General features: G+C 38.5%; 1 protein-coding gene across 10 annotated transcripts in view; it reads right to left on the minus strand.

Moving 5' to 3' along the window:
* Positions 1 to 23,728, minus strand: part of Akap13 (A-kinase anchoring protein 13) — a 302,085-nt gene that overhangs the window by 54,924 nt on the left and 223,433 nt on the right. For 7 of the 10 annotated variants that reach the window (XM_037198597.1, XM_037198594.1, XM_037198595.1 and 4 more), the window contains 5 exons: positions 20,830 to 20,895; positions 18,997 to 19,192; positions 16,834 to 16,942; positions 7,054 to 7,096; positions 5,444 to 5,576 (listed from right to left, as the gene is read on the minus strand). In XM_037198597.1, coding sequence (XP_037054492.1) covers positions 5,444 to 5,576; positions 7,054 to 7,096; positions 16,834 to 16,942; positions 18,997 to 19,192; positions 20,830 to 20,895 — 547 coding nt within the window. The remainder of the gene's footprint in view (positions 1 to 5,443; positions 5,577 to 7,053; positions 7,097 to 16,833; positions 16,943 to 18,996; positions 19,193 to 20,829; positions 20,896 to 23,728) is intronic. The other 3 variants (XM_037198603.1, XM_037198599.1, XM_028879195.2) reach the window with 1 other exon arrangement.

Genomic DNA, 23,728 nt, shown 5'->3' on the forward strand with positions numbered 1-23,728 from the left:
CCCTTTAATTAACTTTTTTTTCTGCAGATTTCTCTATGCAGAAATTGTTAACTTTAAAGCCATCTGACTTTTTTCTTTTTTGCCTGAAGGTTAAGCATGCTCCAATGTCTAAAAAGAAAAAAAAAAAAAATCAAACAAGACAACTTTCTATGGCAGCTACGTTATTTTCTGAAGAACTCTGACGTTCTTCAGATCTGAACAATCCATGATCTCACCCTTTACAGTAATTAAGACTAGTTCCTCTCCAAGGACAAACACAAAACAAGCTGCATTGCTACCTCCTGTTGTTCTAATTCAGTGTTTTGAAGAATCCGGGCTCTTACCTGCCCATGTTTTAGTCCTGTGAATCGCACTGTTATGAGAGGAACTTCGGGAAGCCGACCCCATTTTACCGACATGATCTGACCCCCATGCCAGGAAATGGTCTTTCACAGAGGGAGGCGCTCATGCCGGCAGGACAGACAGCTCAGTAGCTCAGAGCTGCCATTAGCAAAACCGTAAGAGGAAGCCAGAAACTGGTTGAGAAAGTGCAGAAGGGGAGGGCTGAGACTGCTTGCTTCCTTCAGACAGTCTTAACTATTTGAATGCTGCTGATAAAGCTAACTACCCTACTCTAAAGAACACAGGAAATGAAAGACAATTGAAATAACTCTTAAATACATGTGTAGACAGCACTTGTACTGTAGTATGGGAAATCTGAAGAGGATAGAGGCCACATTTATCTAGCAAACTCCTAATAAAAAGGAAAGTTTATACAAAAATATTTTAGCTAAGTTGCCCATGGTATAATGGGTAACTGGTTATTTTTCTTAAATTTAATGTGTCTATATTTAACCATTGCCAACATGCTTTAATTGTGCTGTGGAAAAAGAATCTAACAACATTTAAAAATAGAAGCAACTGATCACAAGACACTAGGGTGCTACAAAAAGAAAATCAGCTTTCATTTTCCTAAACCTATCCTAGAAGTCAGGGTCCTTTGGACAACTATGAAGAGCTAATGTAATTAGACATCTTGGAAAGGATGATGGGTACAGTTCTTTCATATACAAGGCACAGAAACTAGGGACTGGGCTGAACGTCTCACTCTAAAGTTAACAGTTTATTAGTTGGGGAGGAAGTTAATCCCTTTTACTCAGAAAAAATTTGAGTCATCCTAGGAAGTGGTCTAAAATATTTCCAGTATCTTCTAGTTGTCCTTGTAAAAAACGAGAGCTTAATAGAAAGAGACGATCAGTGGCTCAAAGACCACTCTTTGTGAAGGTGAGTATTATGTATGTAAGTACTTGACTATGTGTACAATAAACACAATTCAGTACTGCTGCTCAAAGACAGTAAAACAAAAGGAGAAACTGCGCATCTTCCTCTTATACTTCCTGTTTGGGTCTTCCAGCTTTCTAAAAAGCATTTGGTATCTACATATGGCAACTTCTGCAAGTTACTGATGATTGGCAAAGGTACCCATGCAGGGTTGGTAACTAAATTTCTCATATAATAAAAACTATATACATAAAAACCTGGCACCACTGGGCAACACATTATCTAGGAATGTGAACCATTCGCTAATAGCTACCTTTGGTTACTCTGAGTGTCTAAAGACTTGGCAGTCTTAGCTTAACATGTGGGATAACAAATCCACACTTCTAACTATATTCTCAGAGACATACACCATGTTCATACATAGAAATGTTCCTAACTACACTCATATACAGCTTATATGTATTATTTTAATATAATATTAAGTGCTTAAGTTTTTCTTTAAAACTAGATGTTTATATTAGTAGTTGAATAAAACAAGAAAGATTAGACACTCTCATTAACATATATTAAAAAATTAATAATCTCAGCACTTGGCAGATACTTCAGTGCCTAAGATGTGCAAGGCCCTGTCAGCACTGAGAAGAAAAAGAAAAACAACTAACCCCAAACAGGTTAAAAAGAGGTGAAAGCTCATCATTTTTATGAAAAAAAAAAAAGTGTTAATATCTGTGCTATCACTTCCTTTTTTTAAAAATAGCATGGGAAACATTCAATAGGAGAAACAGTAGATTGATATTCATTTATCTGTGTATTCGAGTGGACATGTGACTATTTCTCTCTCATTACCTCTGCCTATATGACAAAGTGACAGTGTTCTTCAGCAGCTTGTATAACAGTCTTATTGAAAAGTTAGCCTATAACCACTAACTAGAAAGATGACATGCTAATATGTCTGGCTACTGGGGCACTTGTACTACAATCTGAGGAGCTATGAATGTGCAATTTTTGGAGTTTCCATTGCTGGAGACAGTACAGCCCCCAAAGATCAAATCTTCAAGCCAAGTGTAAAAGAGGAACCATGCCAATTGCAAAAGAGTGTTGGTCATTTTGCCTAAGGAGAGGAACAGAGGTAAGAGGTCAACTGGTTCTTTCACAGTGATGACAGAATGACTCTAACACAGGTAGCTTTTCCCCTGTCCCATCTCATCACCTCCCTCTTACCTAATGCTAGTACTCTGAGGTCAGAAAATACTAGACTTGGCTGAAGAGTAAGGGCGCAATGACAGGCAACACGTGTGGGCAGCTGGACCACACGCAGCCCTGCCCGAGTGTTATCCAGCCGTGCTATTTGAGACACATTTTATTCAAGTGTGCAGAGGACGGAAGTTGAGGTGAGATTCTGTTTTAAAGGTCAAGTTCCAGTTTCTGAGTCTGGACCCACATTATCTTTGTTGCTGTCTGTATTACCCGCTCAGCAATCTCAGTGTCATATCCACCATGTGGATTCGAAAGCCATGCCACTGGAGAGGTGGATCAAAGAGAAAGAATCTCCACTGACTTGCCAGTCTTACAACTGTGTGTGTGTGTGTGTGTGTGTGTGTGTGTGTGTGTGTGTGTGTGTGTGTGTGTGTTTGGATAAGGTTCCACAGTTTAAAAGCAAAACAAAAGCAACAGAAACATTCTGAATTCATCCAAACCAGACTGTAACATTTTCAAGGTTAAGACTGAGTATTACAGACCACTGAACAGAGAAGCCACTCAACAATATATGGCTAGTTTATACTGGTTTTTCCAAGGGAATTTTCTTTTGTTCATAGCAACTACTGACCAAGCAAGCAAGATAAACAAAACATTTGGGTTCTGCTGTTTCCAGTATATGGAATACTGACTTCATATACATACATACATACACATATATATACATACACACACATATATATATACATACACATACACATACACACACACACATATAGAGTTCTAAAACAAATCTAAGAATGAAGCAAATATTTAAACACATAATTAGGCTAGAAATTATTTACTAGATTGTTATCTTCATTCTGCACTTGATAAGAAAAATGGTGAAAAAGCAGATTTTGGTATAAGAGTTTTGTGGAAAAAAGTCCCCAAGAGTAATGACCAACCCCTGTACATGGTAAAAAAGACTTTATTTTCCAAAGCTGGTGTCATGGCTTGGATAGTAAATGTACCCCAAAGGTCCTTGTACTTGCTCCCTACACTACAACACTGTGTACAGATGGTGGAACACCTCCTAGGAGGTGAGGGCCTACTGGAAACGGCTTCCATGGGAGCCTTTGCAGGGGATTACGGAGCCCCCACCCTACTCTCCTCTCTTTGCTTGCCTCCAGCAGATGCTCTGACCGTGGGTACTCACTATCACAGGCCCAGAGCAACATCGATAGGTGAACACAGGCTGAAACCTCTGAAATCAAGGTACACCTTTCTGATTTTATCAGAAAGTTGTTATAGTAACAGAAAGCCAATAAAGCTAGTAAAACTTATTGGCTGCATTTCTATCGGCTCACATAACCAAGTGCCTGAAAGCTTAGTTAGGAAAAAAGGGTACTTTTTTTTAATTGAAAAAAAAAATTAAATATATTTTGCTCAAATTTTCCCCCTCTCCCAATTCCTCCCAAATCTCCCCCACTTTCCTACCTCCCCAACTGTATGTTCTTCTTTCTCTCTTAAAAACAAAACAAAAAAATCCAAACCCAAAAAAACCCCAAAACCTCAAGAAATCCTGCAAAAACACAAAAATGAAAATGAAAACAAATAAAAGAACAGTAAGACAAAGGAAAAAAAAAAGGCCAAAGCAAAATGAAACAAAAATACCACTGAGTTCCTTTTTGTGCTGACCAACTACTCCTGGGTATGGAGCGTGTAGTTGCTATTAAGAGGGTACATTTTAATAAGAATGCTATTGAGTTCAGTACATATGGATGCACGTGTGCTTATGTGCATATATTTATATATGCAATGTACAGAGGTATGTTTCAGTGATTCATTTCAAGAGATCCTTAACCAATTATACCTTTGTATGCTTATTTCTCTGTGTATGTAGATGGACGGTTACAGGTAAGTAAACAGAGTGCAGGGGAAGTGGGTGGGGTGGATAGTATTTCCCTCACTCCTTTGAAATGAAAGTAGTTTTGGTTTAGGATCAAGAATCAATATAAAAAAGTTCAGCTTCTTTCTTTTTAAGACTGGGGTGGAGATGGCTCACCCCTTTAATCCCAGAACTTGGGAGACAGAGGCAGGCAGATTTTGGGAGTTTGAAGCCAGCCTGGTCTAGAGAGTGAGATCCAGGACAGCCAAGGATACATAGTGAAAATGAAACAGAACAAAACAAAATAAGATAAAACAAAACAAGAGACATATCACAAAAGTACCAAAAATACATAAATCAAAATACTGAGAATATATGTGGGGTTATTATAGACTTATTTCCTAATTCTTATATTTTATAGAATCCTGTAATGAACAACTACAACTGGACTTTTGAAACTGAGTTTAAACGTGACTGTGAGCCATCATCACGCAGGTGTTGGGAACTGAGTCCGGGTCCTCTAGAAGAGTTGTCAGTGCTCTTAACCACTGAGTCATCTCTCCAGCCCATGCTCAAGTGTCTTAATTTAACTTCTTAAGCATTAAAGAGTGATATAGCACAAGTCTTCCTAGTAGAAATAGATCCAAGTAAGTCTTAAAAGTTCTTGTAATTTTGTAAAGTATAATTCTCTTCCCTCTATATCTACTATATACATTTCAACCCTTTAGTCTTAGCATAAAGTCCTTTGGATTTAATTAACCCTGATTTAATCATTTCTGCACTGAGGCTCAGTGTATGGGATGAGAGGCTGGAGAGACGGGTTGAACCTCTTCTCCAAATTAGACAGGCACCCCTCAAAGAAGCGGGGGAGGGGGGGAATAAGAACTACACCAACAGGGCTCATGGAAGCGTTCAGTAAGCTGATGCATGGGCGGCTTTTGGCATGTAGTAAGACAGTGGCAGCATTTCTAGCTGCTGCTTGCATTACCGTTATTTTTCTTCAGACATGAGACTGTTGCAAAGCACCACTGAAATTACTCCCGTTTACACCTGTTGTTTACATGCAGTGCTGACTGGCTGAGGTGCTTACACACAGAACGCCCAGAAGATACTCACTTTGCTCTTCTTGCTGCTGGACATTTTATTCCTGATGTAGCTGAAGGTGCGACTAACTTTCGTTCCACTCTTGCCTTCAAAATCCTTTTTTGAGGGGCTCGGAGGCAGGAAATTATAGTTTTCTTCTGTTATACTGAATGAAAAGAAAAGGGTGATTTATTTATTTATTTTTTTGTACTAGAAAAGTTAAATAATGGGCTGAGTAAGAAGCAGGTAGAGGCTACTGAATGGTCTCATATACTATAAGAACAGATCTGGAACTGAATATAAAGCAGCATTGGGTGCATCAACTTTTCGTGAAAGGACCTCCATGCACACAGTGGAAGGGCAGGGTGCACGCGGAGAGAGCTGGCAACACAGAGTCTTAGGACAAGGACGAGCCCAGCAACCGCCCAGGACACACATTTCTTCAAGTCTCTAGGCCTATTAATAATCTGGGTGCTATCCACAACTCTGGGGTGAAGAATAAGCATATCTCAGGCAGAATGCAGACAGATTCATCCCAGAGATCCCTAGAGATCCAAATTTACTGGCTTACTTGTTCAAGATGTCTATAAAATTTAAGTCCATCGAATCTGGACATGTTCTGATTGTCAGCCTCTGAGAGGACATTCATGAGTAGAATCATAAAAAGACCCTCTTTAACAGCCATATTTATATATGTGATGGTTATAAAACAAAGGAGTCCATTTAATTTTAAGAGAAAACAGAAATGGCATAAAAACCACATGAAAGTCACATCAAGAGAAACAACCATTGGAAGGGCCCTAGATCACAATTACAACTAGAGTCTCTGTGAAAAGGAGGGCAACTTAAAATAATCAGGAATCCAATGACACTACATCACAATGCTTAATTTCATAAACACACAACAGGGAAATATAAACGACAAATTAACAGGGATTTTTGTGCATGTTGTCAGGTCCAGAATCAATTCAAGTTGGAATGAAGCTCGATGATAAGGAACACTTACCTAGCATGCACAATCCCCGGGTGTTCCCCAGTATTAGGAAAGAAAGAAATGGGGAGGGGAGAGAGATAAAACCTCAATTCTACATGGTCAGAGGTATATTCTACACACAGCTTTTCTTTTTTGGAAGGGGATAGAAATTAGAGCTTCATGTGTGCTAAGCATGACCACTGAACTACATCACCAACGCTTAGCTTTAAAGGTTAAAATGGCTGAGCAGATAACAGAACTGCATAATTCACATATACAGCGCACATGTGCACGCACGCACACACACACATACATGCACACATATGCATACATTATAACAATGAAATATTAAATTTATTCAAAAATTGAAAATCTCTATAAGCCAAGTATAATGTCAAATAAGTATATTTTATGTGAATGAAAGCAAATAATCATCTTTACCATATACCAAGACAATATGAAGAATAAGAATATAAAGAGATTGTATTTTGAAAGATAAAACCTTCATTATGAAATACTTTTTAATTATTTCAAACTTGCCATTCAAGGAAGTCAGAGCCTGGGTGAGCTCAAAGAACTTAGGATATTTAATTAAATGTGGTAAGATAGCTTGTATGTACTGTCTTCATTTCAGTTTGGGGAAAGGAGTGGAAAAAAAAATGCATCATACCTCTCGGTCAGGTTAGCACTGGTACTGTGGAAAGGCCGTGAATCTAGAGAATAAGAACAGTAGAGGTAAAGTTAGCACACAAAGATCCTGACCTGATGACAGATAAACTACCTAAAAGGTCATAGATAAAGAATACAGTCTTTGAAAGTGAGGGCATGGTGCCTCTTCCTTAAAAGGTTTAGGAGGAAGCCAGGCGGGAGGCAGAGGCAGGCGGATCTCTGTGAGTTCAAGGCCTGCCTGGTCTACAAAATGAGTTCCAGGAAAGGTGCAAAGCTACACAGAGAAACCCTGTCTTGAAAAACCATTAAAAAAAAAAAAAAAGTGGAGGAGGAGGAGGAGGAATTAGACTGGAAACCTTCAAATTAGAATGGAAATAGGAGGTAAGGGAATGAATTTCTCATGAAGAAAGCAAATTTAATCCAGGATCTGAGTAACTGAAGATACTAGTTTTTATGCTTAAATACAGGTGAAGCACATTTAATTGGTTTTTAACGAATGCTCAGTTCCCACAGGCCATCTTTCTGAGATGTTATCAAAGAATATAAAAGAAGAAAGTAAATGTTATAGCTTTTACTCCTGATCCTATTTGTACAAATTTCCATCTGAATAATCTAATATTGTCTAATACTTTCTTGAGAATTCCTGGAAACGGATTAGTGAATAAGAGGAGCAAAGTGCTGGCTCAGAAAGCCCCGGCACTACCTCTAGTGTGGGAAGACCTCTCCAGATCAGTTCCTCAACTATTTCTCCAGCACCATGTCTGCCTGCATACTGCCATGTCCTGCCATGATGATAATGAACTAAACCTCTGAACTGTAAGCCACCCATTAAATATTTTCCTTTATAAGAGTTGTTGTGGTCATGGTGTCTCTTCACAGCAATAGAAACCCTAACTAAGACAGAAGTTGGCATCAGGCAATGGGGCATTACTGTGATAGGCCTGACTGTTGTATTTGAAAAACAACGGGAAGGAGTCACATCATACAACAGAGCCCAAGTGGGAGGTTTACTGAAGGGAGGAGAGAGAAGGGGCAGAGAAGGGGGCACAGACTGGTCCCTGGGAATAACAAAGGAAGAGGAAGAGAAAGAGATGGGAAATACATATAAGGAAAAGTACTGAATGCATCCAGGGGGTGATCTTAGTGGCTGCAGCTGAGGATACATCCTGTCAGGACTCTAAGGGCAGGCCAGTACAGATGCCTAAATGCTAACACTGACTATGTTTTTGTTTGAAGGAATATGGACCTTAGGACTGTGGATTAGAAAAGCAGTTCACTTTAAGTGCTGCTTAATGGGCCATCCTAGGAGAGGCATGGAAGACCGTGGTGTGAGTGTGATTTGTTGAACTATGGGTGCCTAGATCAAGAGGTTTCAGAGAAGATTATTAATATGCGGCCTAGAGATTGTTCTTGTGATATTTTGGGAAAGAATGTGGCTGATTTTGACCTTGTCTGAAGAGTCTGCCTGAGGCTAAAGTAAAGAGATTTGAATTAATTCCACTGGCAGAGGAAATCTCAAAACAGCCTAGTACAGACTCTGTTGTGTGGTTATTAGTGTTCATGCTTAAAAAATTTATAATGAAAAGTAGCAAGCTGAGAAAGGAAAAATACAAAATGTATAATTTGAGGAGAAAAAGAGCATCAGGAAGGGAATGGAACTAAGTCCTGTGTGTTCAAGGAGATAAACAGATTAAGAAATGGAATAAAGGGAGTGGTGACCTCAGGGCAAGATCCCACCCAGCTAAGTTTCCAACCTGTGAAAAAGAATTAAAGAAAATTTTAGAGCTGGGGGAAGTGGTGCACACCTTTAATCCCAGCATTGGGAAGACAGAGACTGGTGGATCTCTGAGTTTGAGGCCAGCCTGGACTACTGAGCAAGTTCCAGAACAGCTAAGCTTAGGCAGTGAAGGGAACCATCAAAAATAGAAAGCTGGTGAAGATGTAATTGAAAGATCTCTGAGTTCAAGGCCAGCCTTATCTACAGATCTAGTTTCAGGAAAGTTTAAGATAGTGAAGAAAACCATAGAAAACAGATAGCTGGTGAAGATGTAATTGAACAAAGGGGGCATGTTCCAGCCCCAACAAGCAGCAGAACTTGGCAGCTTTGGCCAAGTGGTTCTGGCTTTAGTGTCAAAGACAAAGAAAAGGGGTTATGGAATATTCCTCCATGACTATGGAAAGCCACTGAAGCCAGGCATGTGTCATGGGTGTCCCTGAATAGAGTCCCAGAGAGGCCATTGTGTGAAGCTGTGGAGGAGAAGCTTGGATTGCCTTGGAGACTCCAAGATGCTAGAGATGCCAGTTGTGGGATATCTGCTGAAGAAAGCTCCTAGCATGGAGCAGAATCAGCGCAAGAAAAAGAAGTATGTTGTAGTCAACGAAGCTGAAAGGAGTTGGAGATCTGCAGAAGAACATTTTGACATCAGACACGGAGATGCAGAGTTTGGAGTTTGTCCAGCTGGCTTTTGGTCTTGCTTTGGTCCAGCATTTCCTCACTATGCCCACTTCCCTATATTTTGGAATGGTAATGTATATCCTGTGCCATTACATGTTGGAAGTATGTGATCTGTTTTTTGATTTTACAGAGGATTACAGTTAAAAGATTGCCATGCATCTCAGAAGAGACTTTGAACTTTGAACTTTAAAACATTGTTGAGACTGTGATAGACTATGTGGACTTCTGAAGTTGGACTAAATGAATTTTGTATTATGATATGTTTACAAGCTTATGGGGGCCAGGGAATGGACTGTGGTAGTTTGAATGTAATTGGCCCTCATAAGCTTATAGGGAGTGGCATTATTAGGAGGTGTGGTCCTGCTGAAGTAGGTCTGGCCTTGCTGGAGGAAGTAAGTCATTGTGCAGGCAGGCTTTGGGGGTCTCCTATGCTCAAGCTAGGCCTAGTTCAGTTCAAATCCTGTTGCCTATGGATCAAATGTAGAACTCTCAGTTCCTTTCCCAGCACTATGTCTACCTGCACACAGCCATGTCCCACCATGATGAAAATGAACTAAATTGCTGAAACTATAAGCCACCCAATTAAATATTTTCCTTTATAAGAGTTGCCGTGGTAACAGTGTCTCTTTACAGCAATAGAAATCCCAACTAAGACAGGTTTCTTCTATTACATTTACTATGTTTGGTAACAATAGCTTGGAAAGAAGGATCTGGCTCCTAATTCTGCAGAATCTAGTTTTAAACTATACGCATTTTAACCAATGATATCTTAGTTAGCTTTAAAACAAGAGACTGAATTAAAACAAACTTTTTCCCACCCCAGGAGCCTTCAGTGGTATAAGTATTCGATTCTCCTAGACTGCCAAGACTTCACTGTACATTTAAGCAACTTACTAAAATTACCACTCTAGTACACTATACAACATAAAAGTCAAGTTCATATTGCAGAAAAATACCCAACAAAAAACTAGGCCAAGAAAAAAGAAAAAAAACAAACCAACTATGGGTTGATTTCTGTGGAATAGCTGAAAACTAAATACACATGTGATTAGGTAGCAAGAGACTCCATGGGAGCACCTCTAAGAGTTCCCAATGGTTTTACTGCTGAAAAAGAATTTATTTCAGTTACTGTGATTTCTTACATGTGGTTCTGAAAGAAAAAAAAAAGATTAATTTACCACTGCCACCAAAATTAGTGCTTCTGAAATTCTTGGAGTGTAGAGACTTTAAAAGTATGCAATAACATGGGCCATTTCCATGACAAAATTATAAACAGAAGAAAATGAACCTATCATTAACCCATTAAATATTTTTGCTGATAAATAACATTTCAACCATATTTTTACTTTAAGACACAAAATAACATGCAGACCTGCAATATACCCATGGACTTGGGGCTGCAATGACTGAACAAACAAACAAAATGTGTTCTTTACAGCAATAGAAACCCTAACTAAGTGTCTACTATTACATAGTAAATGTAATAGAAGAAACCTGTCTTAGTTAGGGTTTCTATTGCTGTAAGAGACACATAGATGGTCTTACACAGTATTTTGGTTTCCTAATTAATAAATCTGGGAAGCACAGCATATCAAGTACTGCTTTGGGAGGTCACAACTTGTTAATTAGCATTTTAAAGCTGCTTATCTGAGCTTTTCCATGTGTTAGACTACTCTCCCCCCATTAATCTCACTGGTACTTTTGGACTGAATGAACTAAGGTTTAAGAAATGCTGGACTCAAAACACTCCTGCTTCTATAGTTTTACAATTCCAGTGATACCAGTACAGTTTGTTCCTAGTGATAATGAAGTTCTACTGAGGTTTTGATTTGTTACCATACCCTGGCCATTTTGCTATATAGTACTTGACCAGAGAAATTTGAGAACTTCTGAACACTCAAAGTTGAGGTGGATTTTCACAACTTTCTGCCTACTACAGGGGATAAAATGTAAACAACTCATTGTTTCTTTGTCAAGTATCTTTTAATAGTGAAAAATACACTGAGTACTAATGAGGCTACCATTTAAAACTCAACTGTATCTCTATGCTAAAGACACTTTCCTTTAAAAGACAATGCAAAGTGCCAGCCACAATAGTTTTTTGTTTTGTTTTGTTTTTGCTTTTTGAGACATGATTTCTCTGTAGTTTTGGTGCCTGTCCTGGATCTCACTCCTTAGACCAGGCTGGCCTTGAACTCACAAAGATCCACCTGGCTCTGCCTCCCGAGTGCTGGGATTAAAGGCATGAGCCACCACCGCTGGGATCACAATAATTTTTATACATCACTGCTACTTCAGATCAGCAAGTGGAAGGACATAAATGTTAGGAACTCATAATATTAATTCTAACACAACAATTCATTATTTTATGATAGAAATAGTTTGCCCATAAAAAATTGAAGTCCCAGAATATCCTAGAAGCCCTGCAAAATTAAAGCCAATGTCTTTTAATAAAAGAAGACTCAGTTGCATTTCAAGTTTACTAAAAACTGATTTTTCAAAGTATTTTCATAACAGGTGTTACTAAGAACTTATTAATTCAAAATCTGTAACTCATTGAGGAGTGTGGCATAAGACAGAATTTTAGAAGAACAAAAATTGAGAAAAAATATTTAACTTCTATTTCCTAAACTATGAGATCTAATCTCAGAGTTTTGTTTTTCAATTATATGAAAAGATTGGAAGAGAAACTTTTAGGTATCATTAATAGACAGCCTAGCTATCTGTCCCAGGAGACAGAGAAAAATGGATAATTGGAATTAAAACTGAAGTGGTCAAGCTCAAAGTTTTGTAAAACCAGCACTCAGTATTACAAAGGGCAGGAGTGGGATGAGAACACACCCTGAGGGTGTGTTCTGGAAAGATACCTGCACTGGAACCAGGAGGTCACTGAAACAATCAGTGTTAGTAGTCACAGATAAGACAAGAGAAAACTGGTTTCATCAAAATCGATTTGCAAAGGCATGCAAGTCAAGTGACTCAAAGAAGATAGCATACCAGGAGAAAAAAGATTTCATTCTTTTAGTAGCAGGCCTATGGCATTTAAAAGCTAGCCAGACTCGGGAGGACAGCCACTAAACACCAAATGAGCTTACTTACTCTGCAACTCCTCCTCCTCCTCACTGGAATAAGAAGAGCCAAAAGAAAAGAGAGTTTTAGATTTAAGGAGGAGTGGAGAAACGCTGACGGAAAAGGAGATCCACCTTGTCGGCTTCATCTGCTGTTGAGCTGAGAAGTAGGTTAACAGAAAGACATTAGAGCACGCAAAAGGTATGCCAAGACAAAGAAAGAGGTACCTCCAACCTATGTGGAAACAAGATAATGTTGATGGCCTTAAGGATCCCAGGAAAGGCTATCAAAATTAACAATGTCTGTCTGTCTGCCTGCCTGCCTATCTGTCTATCTGTTTTTTTGAGACAGGGTTTCTCTGTGTAGCCCTGGCTATCTTGGAACTCGCTCTGTAGACCAAGGTGGCCTCAAACTCAGACCTACCTGCCTCTGCCTCCCAAGTGCTGGGATTAAAGTTATATGCCACCACTGTCTGGCTAAAGGTATATTTTATTTATATATTCATTTATGAACACAAAAAATTGTAATACAGTTTAACAAATCATCTAAATATACACGCTTCTTATATTTGAAAACAAGGAGCAAACTATTTTTAATGGTTATAGTTCATAGCTTGAGTTTTCTTTCTTCATGGTGTATAGACAACATCCAATAGTGATATTGCTCAGGGTTCAGTATTACTGCTCTTCTCACGCATCCCAAATTTCCTACTTCACTCCTACCTCTTCATAGTGTATGCACATAATAGGGTCTCCTTTCCTTCTAACCTTCAAGGTAGAGCTCTCCTTTCAGGATCAGACTCATTCATCTCTTGGCTCACCCATGTGTGGGTGAACACTCCACAGGCAGCTGAAACCCAACACACACAAAAGGGAATATGTCTTTTCCTGCTGCCTTGCTCCCCCTCTAGTCCATCACCAGTCAACTGGTATCTAACATCTACTTAAAGACTCAGGGTACCAACCTGGGCACCATCCTTGGATCCTTACAGCATACCTCATTTGGGCTTCAACTTCTCTCCTGAAGTCATTATTCTGAAATAGCTGCACTGTGAACCATGCAGAAGCTTTCTATTGACCTATAAGATTCTTCTTCCCAACCTTATTTCCTTTGTGGTTGGGCTGAAGTGCTCTAATTAACATGATTCTACTGCCTTCAAGAAGAAACCCTAATCCTCAGTTTAGATTTCCATACACCAACTTCTAGTTTCTTTTGGTCTAAACTTTCTCTAGTTCTCGAGGTCTGATACTTCCAGAAAGTTGAGTGTTGATTTTGGTTGCTTCATTTACTATTTACTATTAGCTTCAACTTGTTCTCTTATCTATAAATAATAAATATAAGCCAAGAAAGAAGCCATCAGTAAGTTCATCCTTCTTCCACCGCTGTCTAGTATAGTACACAGCGAAGAGTTGGCATTCAAATATGGACTGAATAAATAGATACATGAATTTTCCTTTTATCATGCTTTTGGGAATCTTAAGGCCCCACATCAAATCAGAGAAAATGTCCTGTACCTATATGAAAGCTACACCAACCACAGCAGATTGTGAGGTTGAGCTCCCACCAATGGGGTAAATGAACTTTTTGCCTCCGTGTGCTTGCTTGCCCAGGCAAGGTCACTGTTCTCTTTTGTAAAAGTAAACTGCCTTGCTGAGTTACATTTGCTCTGTTTGCCTGTGTGACCTCAGGAATATTATTTCCAATAATTTGGGGTTCTTTTTCAACACAATTGACAATGTTCTTGTTTCTAAAACTGCTTACATTACAGTCAGAGAAAAAAGAGACCTTGGCACTATTTGGGTCATTGTGAACTACACAACTTCATGCTCATTACACAACAGGAAGTACACTAACAGACTTTAATTCACATTAAACCACAGCACATTATCCCTCCTTAACAGCTGAACTTGAACTGAAGGTAAAGGGCTTCTGTAACAAGAAGTCATTTAGCCATTGTATGTGCTTACATAAAACAGAAGTTAAACTATCTCAAGAAAATTTTTCTGTAAACTGAGTGTGATGATGTGTCCTGTAATCCCAGAACTTGGGAGGTGAAGAGCCTCATGCATGCTCAACAAGACCTGAACCCTACTGCTGAATAGAAGGCCCAACTGCTCTTAAAATAAAAATGCATGTGTGTGTGTGTATTTTTGTTCAGGTGTGTACACACAGGAAACCAGAAGAGAGTGTCAAGATCTCCTTGAACCTTCACTTCATGTTCCTTAGCTAGGTTGGAAGGCAGCAAGCTCCAGTACTCTTTGCTTTCTATAACATGCTGGGGTCACAGAAAAGCACAAGCATGCCTAGTTTGTTATGTTGGCACAAGGATCCAAATACAGGTGTTCATGATTTCAGAGCAAAAGAATCATCCTTTATGCCATCACTCTACTGTGAAAATTTCTAAGATTAAACCTCCAGTTAGCCAAGACATAAGACAGAACCTTTCATTAATGAGGGACAGCTATGTTAGTCTCCAGTTCTTTTGTATTAAATTGTAAGAGGACACTGAAAAAATACCATAGACAGCAGAAGCTTGTTTAGACTCCATAATAGCTGGCCTTGTAGTGAAGAACAGGTATATTACTCTCTTTTAGATTTAATTTTTGCATCATGATCTCACACTGTAATTACTCTTTGAAAACAGATTTTAAAACAGGTTCCTTGAGCTAGACAGGCAGATCAGTGGTTAAGAGCAATGGCTACTCTTCCAGAGGACCTGGGTTTAATTCCCAGCATTCACATGATAACTCACAACTATCTGTAACTTCTGTTCCAGAGGAGTCAATGACCTCTTCTGGACTCTGTGGGTATGGCACACCTGTGATGCACAGACATAGATACAAGCAAAACACCTACACACATAAAATAAAATAAACAAATCTTAATAAGTAAAAAAGTTTTCCTAAGAAATAAGTTGTTGCTGGGCGGTGGTGGCGCACGCCTTTAATCCCAGCACTCGGGAGGCAGAGCCAGGCGGATCTCTGTGAGTTCGAGGCCAGCCTGGGCTACCAAGTGAGCTCCAGGAAAGGCGCAAAGCTACACAGAGAAACCCTGTCTCGAAAAAAAAAAAAATAATAAAATAAAATAAAACAAAAACAAAACAAAACAAAAAAAACAAAAACAAAAACAAAAAAAAAAGAAATAAGTTGTGACAAATATTTGTACAATTAAAATATGTTTGTAAGCATTTTTATTCACAAATGTCTTGTGTTTATAGATTCCAGCTGCCAATATACCCTGACAGCCAACTGACCTGCATCTGCACACAGTTTTATAGTTACTTTCAGACTTAATCCTCTTGTACTTGCTTAAGTAAAAATGTCCTTCAGTTTTGTATCCTGAGTTTGACATTTCTGAGCGCTCAGACTGTATTGTCTTCTGTCAAGTTTAGGAGAGACAAGATCACTTGAGAAATATTTCCAGATTTAAGGAGCCTACTGTGATATAAACACTCATTTCAATATCTGTTCTTGGATAGGATCCTGGACCCAGGAAAAGGTAAGAAAAATGGAACTGTGTCTATATTAGGTCAATTTGACTAGGTTTAACCTCCTGATTCAGATAATTATGTTAATATAAGAAAGAGTATTTGCTTTTAAAAAACATTAAATTAGTTAGAGGTTAAAAAAAAAAAAAAAAAAACCAAACAAACCCTACTCTCTGAAGGGCAGTGATGGAGAAGGAGTATTCTGGAAAAATAGGAATTATAGTAACATCTGGGGATAGGAGGGAAGAATACACAAATTTTTTATACTAATTTCTTGTTTGTTTTGGTTTTGTTTTTTGGGACAGGATTTCTCTATGTAGCCCTGGTTGTCCTGGAACTGACTTTGTAGACTAGGCTGGCCTCACAGAGATCCGCCTGTCTCTGCCTCCCAAGGTACTGGGCCACACTACTGACCAGATTCTTTACATTATTTTTGCCACGGATTTTTATTGCCACAGATTTTTTTTTTCCAGTGAGAGTCATTTGTATCCATTTTCCAAGTATGAAATTATTTCAAAGCCCTTTTAAAAAATGGTATTATATTTATACCCAACAATATAATGAATGCAATGCATGTATCAAAGAAATTTTTTCTTAGCAAGAGGAAGAGCTGAAAGCTGATCTCTACATTAGCATATCTGTTGAGTATGAAGTCAGTTAGTCAAAAGAAGCAGATGGAATTTGAAAGTTAATAAGATCCCAAAGTAAGAAAAATGATAGGGAAAGTGGTTAAGATATTTTTTTTTTTTTTTAAAAAGTAGTATACTCACTGTCCAATCCAGGATGACTAATTGTCATTAATGAGATGGATTTTGTCAATGGAGAAGAAATGGCTGATGTACAGTAATTAAATCCCTGTTGTTTAGACCTGTGAGATGTCTACGAAATAAAAAAATAAAAATAAAAATGAAGAATGGGTTCTAAGTACATGTTCATCTATTTAGACATGTGTAGAATTCACAATGACCCAACCTGGTGAGGGGAGACTTGGAATCCAGTCTGCTTCTTCCACTTAACAGTTACTCAGCTTTTCTAAGCCTGCTTTTTTTTCACCCGAAACTGGTAAGTATTCATCATTCACAGTGGTTTTACATCCCTCAGAGCATCTAACAATGTTTCAAATTGAGTAAGTGAGCAGTAAGTATCTGCTGGGCACACAATCCGGTAACTTCACCGGAAGTAATAGACTATACAGAGTACTGCTCCTTTGAAAAAAATCAAGACATCTTCACAGACATACAGTAGGGTATGTTGTCACTCTGATTATAAGGAGTTGGAAACTGGGATGTGAGTGGAAAGCATTTCAAGAGCATTAGCAAAGCAGCAATGCATTTGGGAAGGAACTAAATCTCTTTCACTTCTTCTTTGCTTCCACACGAACACAGGGTGACTGTAATTTAGTAAGTAACTTCCTCGGCAGCAGCATTACTGGCAATTTACAGCCACAGTGTTTTAAGAGCTGTGGAGACCAAGCAGAAGCAGAGGCTCCTTTAACACCCCTGAAGGAATCATTACTTCTGGTGATAAGGGACCCACGCCTCTTTTTCTAATCCTCTTACAAGATGAAATCTGCCTCTTCCTGACTCGAATGCCTGGAAAGAGAGACACTGAACATCTATTCCTAGCATGCACTCACCAAGTCGGGCCAAAGACTTCTGATTATTTAGAGCTTGTTCCATGTGTAACCATGGAAGCTGAGGCAAACAGTTGCTATGTTTCACATACAACTGTGAGGCCTGAAAAATGACCTCAGCGAACTGTAGAGAACTTAAGAGGAAGTTGGCTGCAGGCAACTTGTCTAGATCAGAGAGATACATGTAGCACAACACCCACACTGAGGTTGTGCACAAGAGGAACTAAAGGTAAGATGAGAGTTCTAGGAAGACTATGCATAGCACAGTACAACACAGCACAGCACAGCACAAAAATGCTGATGTTTATCTACAAATGTTGACTTTATCTAGAGAGATTCAATCAGAAAGACAGCAGTGGTAATAAGTATCATTTACTAAAAGACAGGGTCATCTGTCAAATTTCTGAAAATAATTTGTCTCAGAAAAGGTCACACAAACAGTTTTAAAAAAATTAAAATATTCTCATTAAAATCTGTCTACTTCAAAGTCATAGAAATAAGTAATAAGACCAACAGTCACCAAGTCTGAGTTTGTACTGTTCAGCTAATGTTATGTGGCACCAGACAACTCACTTATAGGGGCTTGAGGCCCTCACAGTTAAGGAAGGGGATCAACAGGCATTTTCTGAACAGTACAAAGAACATGTTTTGAGACAACATGTTTTCTCTAGGAAATAAACTTGGGGCATGCATGCACTTTCAAATTGGTAAATGTAATAATGACATACAATACACTTTAAAACTCAATTTACAATGAGCTAGTAAGAGAACAATACAGACAGATAAAGGAAGCTGCATGTCCTGAATACTTTCCCAATCCTAAAGCATTCGTTGTGACAGAATATTTAAATCTGTGTATATTAATGTATTCTTTCTTGAAGATATTTTTATATGTATATATATATATTTGTATAGAGTGGTTTTTTTTTCTGAATATATGTTTGTACACCATACTCATGTCTGGTGCCTCTGGAGGTTAGAAGGCACTAGACCCTTGGAAATGAAGTTACGGATGGCTGTAAGCCACTATATGTGAGAGCCAGGAACCAAATGCCAGTCCCCTATAAGAGCAGTAAGTGTTCTTAACCACTGAACCATCTCTCCAGCCTGATTAATGTATTCTTAAATATTCAGGTTTAGTGATAAAAGCCATGTTATTGCTAGACTTGAAGATATCATTTAATAGGTAAGTAATCACAGCTCTAGCTTTATACTAATACTAATAAAAAGCATAAACAATGAGATCATATTTGGAGGTAATGTTACACTATCACCCCCATTAGCAATATTTTAGCCTTACCTGCTGATCAAACATCCTATGATGCTGTCTCTGGTCCGGCTCCAGATGTTCCTCTGAAAGTGACATCAGAGAATCCCTCTGTTCCTCACCACTGAAAGGGTTTCTGAGCTGGCTGGAGTTTGCAGAGCTCATTTCCAGAGACGAGGATGGCTTATTTCCACCACCAGCTTCTCCTGTCAAGCCTTCCAGACTGAAACTGAACACAGAGCACATGAGTTCATTCACTGTTTGTAGGTCTCAGAATGGGAGGAAACAAAAATCCCTCTAATCCTACTCAAAATGTCTAAAGGACAGAGAGCAGATGAGCATCACTCACCTCCCCCCCCCCCCCCAGTGGTCTTGGATGCTGAGAAAGAACACCGGACACATTTACTTCCCTACCTCATTCAACTTATCTAAATGGTGAACCAGGTATCATCATTTTCTCAGCTGTTTTTCAACATACCATACAGACAGACAAATTTATCTCATATTGTATATATGTATGGGCTTTCATTGATGCGATCAAACTAATCTTTCCAGACTCTAACTCATCTAATGTCAAATGTCACAAAGCACAATCATAAGGAGCTTTGAGAATGAAAAGTGAGTGACATGGCTGTGTGCTCATCACATGGACCAGTATAAAACTTTACACTCAATTATATTTTTGTTGACAACTTTCTGGGTACACTTCTAACCAGAAAACCCTGGTTTCACTACTGAGCAATACCACCTGTGCACACCTGGCCAGATAGTTCCTGATGATGGCTTAGTGAGAATCATCAGCTGCAGATAGGCACATAAAACACAGGAGCATAAATGCTGAAAAAAGCAAACAGGGTGTGGAATTTTAAAAGGGAGATAGGTCTGAGGTACAGATTTTGTGGTTACTTTCTGAAAGTAAGAGGCTAAAGAGGAAGGCTAGCTGTCTACCCTCTCTGGAGCCACTAACTAGAATGCACACATCTGCTGTAACTACAGAGGGAACTTCTTTGAAAGAAGAATACAGGTGCAGCTAACTGTGTTCTCAGTTAATCAGCTGGAACTGCATCTGGATGTATACTGAAGCTATATAGTTATTTCTGTTCTGGGAAAACTGTACAGTTCGTTGCTACAATTAAGTTCATATATTCCAGCCCCAAAGGGCTTTTCTTCATAAATTACTTATGAACTGAAGCCATATGTCTCTATTTTCTCTAGTGGGTAAACTATTAACAAATTTGTTGATCTTATTTCAATATGACAATAGAAGTCTTAATGAACTGCAACCAAGTGTCTCTGTAGAACCCATTTTTAACACCAGGCATAAGAAGAAAGTTTAGACCAGTAAAGAAACTTAGTTTTCCATTGTGAATTATCTGAAAAGCCTGAGAAAACCTCATCTCTGCTTACTACAAAACTTAATCCTAAAAATATTTTAATAATTAAATCTGGCTGCTTAACTGAAAGACAAATATGAAATGATGAGGCATCTAAATTCAGAACTTGAATGTAGGACTTGAAAGTATAATAAAAACCAGGGCCTATTAGTTGTCTTTTCTTAAGAATCTGGGAACTTGGAAAGACCAAAACAAAGACAAAGGCTTCCAGCATAGACACAGGGTTCATGCAGAAAACACAGCCATCTACTGCTACTTGAGACAAACGATGCAGCAGCACTGGGTACTGTTCCTAGGCCATACTCCTGCAACTGGGTTAGTAGCGTCCATAGTGAAGGCAGCGGTATACTATGCTCACAGATATCACAGGCTGCCCGTATGCATTCCAGCCACAGAGAAGCCAGCTACAGCCCAAGGCCAGAAGTCTTACTTTACGATTCCTGGTTTGGTGGCTGGACATGTAATACTATACCTTCTGAAATTAAAGTCAGCATTCAGAGCAGCCGAGTACTGCACACCAGAGGGACACCAGCTCATACTGGAGATGACATCAAAGGCAGAAACAAGAAAGGGAGGGAGAGAAGAGGAAACGGGTTTGGGTTATTTAGTTTAAAAAGAAAGGATATAGAGATGGGCTTATGTAATCATTTATAAAAAAAAAAGATATGCAACACTGAGAATTTAGGAAAGGACTAGAAAAAGCACCACAGGAATTTAATATTGTTCAGTTGATGTCCATTCATACACTGTTTTAGGAAAGGTCATGTGTGCTCCTTATGGGATGACTACTCCAACTGAAACTAAAGAATTCCTTCAACTAATCCCTTGGCAAAAACTGCAGCCCACTCATGGCTTCCTCTGCAGACATTCCCAGAGAGGTGTTCCAAAAACCCACTGCTGTGGCCAAGTGTCTCTCTGTATTCATCATTGCCCCCACATCCTCAGGACAGTCACTGCTAGGCCTGAATTGAAAGAAAACGCTACAAACAGCTCAGAGGTCTCACTGAGAAAGCAGTGCCTTTTACCATATGTTCCCGTTAAGGATCCAGATAAGCCAGGCAACATCTTATACAATAGTCAACTCATATTTCTTCTTTAGAAGCCATTCATTAGGTCTTTCTGCTTAAAATGAGGCAACTACAATAAAGGCCATCGCTTCCTTACAGTTTTAAACTGATAAGGAGATTTATTTTTCTTAGAGTTTTATGGTATTAATATGGAAATGCCTTTATTTTTAATTTGGTATCCATTTCCCCCAAGGTTAAAAAAACATCCATTTGAGCAGCGGCTTCCTTGTTTATCCTATGCAATGTAGCAGGGGAGGAAAATCTAGGTAGGGTGGAAAGGTTGAAACAAACTATATAACAGGCACTTTGTGACTAGAACTACATCAAAAGGTCAGGATCTCTGTTTGCTTGCTTACTTGTTTATTACTTGAGACACATCCCCAAGGTGTGGTCCTAGGTAAGAATTTTTGACTAACAAGTACCATTACTTAAAAAATACTGCTTTGGGGGGCCTTAAAATTCTAAGTGCTATGTGTTCGTCTTACTAACAATAACAAAGACCACGAAGAGTTCCTGACAACAGTTAAAGCAGTGCTGCGGACAGCAGAACCATTTGGTGGTCTCAGTCTCCAAGACCTCCAACAACTCTGCTTGGTGGACAAGCCGTGAGGCGGGGAAAATGGCGGGATGGATGCTATGGTAGTTTCCTCTACAGCTTTTCCAAATGGTATAAAAAATTTCAAATCTGATTAAATAACAGTGTATGGCTCACAAAAGGGAAAAGAAAAATACATAGTTTGAGGCATCTCTCATTTGGGAAGAAGTATTAGACTGACTCAAACTTACTTGTGTAAACAGAAGTAAAACATAATTTACAAATATTTAAAAGGCTTAGAAGTCCATTCTTTGAAGTTATTAATTTAATTTTTAAACTTCCAATTGAATTACCTAAGTATCTGATTTCTTTTCTTTTCTTTTCTTTTCTTTCTTTCTTTTTTTTTTTTGCTTTTTGTTTTGTTTTTTTGAGACAAGGTTTCTCTGTAAAGTCCTGACTGTCCCAGAACTTGCTCTGTAGACCAGGCTGTCCTTGAACTCAGTCTGCTTCTGCCTCCTGAGTGCTGGGATTAAAGGCCTGTGCCACCATGCTCAACTGTGATTTCTTATTAAAAAATAGAAAATCATTAACTCAATATACATTGCCAAATCATTCTTAAAAATAAGAATAATCTTTTTGTAGAGTTTTCAATATCTCCTTTGCTCTGAGACTATGATAATGCTGTGGAAAACGTTTAAAGTACAGAACAGGACAAGCAAAGACTCATCCAAGCATCACTGGATCTGGCAAGCTGCAATTGGTCTAAGCCTTCACCGACTCCTGTCATGATTAAAGTGCATTTCGGAGAGCCTCCCAAATCATAAGGTTCTCTGGCTTTGAAGTTTAGGAGGTACAATTTTTTTTTTTTACTTTGTTCTGTTTTTGAGAACAACTTTCTTCTTTAATACTTGTTGGAATATTTCAATTTTATAAATTTTAAAACTATAAATCATGCTCTTTCTACAAAAATAGTTTTCACTTAGGCTAAACTGTAAAGTCAAGTTGTGAGTCTGGTGTGCACAGCTTGGGCTGCAGGCAGCAACCTGTCATTCCTTACCATGTAATCTAGTGCATGCTGCAGGTAGTTCATGACGAAGAGCTTTCTCAGAGACAGCAACAAATACATCGCTACAAGTCTGACACACTGTCTACTGAAAAAGGCAGTGGTAACCTGTTTGCCTGAAGAGCCTAACTGATATCGTGACCATTTAGATTTATGAAAATGTTAGAATTTAAGATCAAAACTTCCCTAAAATATAAAATTAAAGGAAGACACATTGAAAAATCATAGGAAAAAAGTAGGAAGATTATTATTTTGCCTTTCTCACAAATATTCTGCAAATAGATAAAAGTATCTTTGCAAATGTCTCTTTATATGAGAAATACAATAAAAGAATCATACTTTCATGATTTCTAAATGATTTTTTTAAACAATAGAAGAAAATTCAGTAATAGCTCTACACAATAAAAATCTTTAAAACATGAAGTAACTGAGTATGTATAATTAGAAATTAGTTCTTAGCTTATAAATATTACCTTCACTTTTTACTTGATAAGTAATAATTAAGCAATTCAAAAAAGGTATAAGCTTATGCCAGATTGCTTTTTGAAAATACTCTGTCAACAATGGAATGGAAACTACCAGGTTGCCAACTAATAAAAATCTTTCTTCATATTATTCAAGAATGTCCTGGAAATATTTTAGAACCTATGCATGAGTGAGCACAAATATATTTCTGGCTATTCTCTTTCTTTTCTGGACACAGAGG

This window comes from Peromyscus leucopus, chromosome 1 (genome assembly GCF_004664715.2).
Source record: "Peromyscus leucopus breed LL Stock chromosome 1, UCI_PerLeu_2.1, whole genome shotgun sequence".
Lineage (NCBI taxonomy): Eukaryota > Metazoa > Chordata > Mammalia > Rodentia > Cricetidae > Peromyscus > Peromyscus leucopus.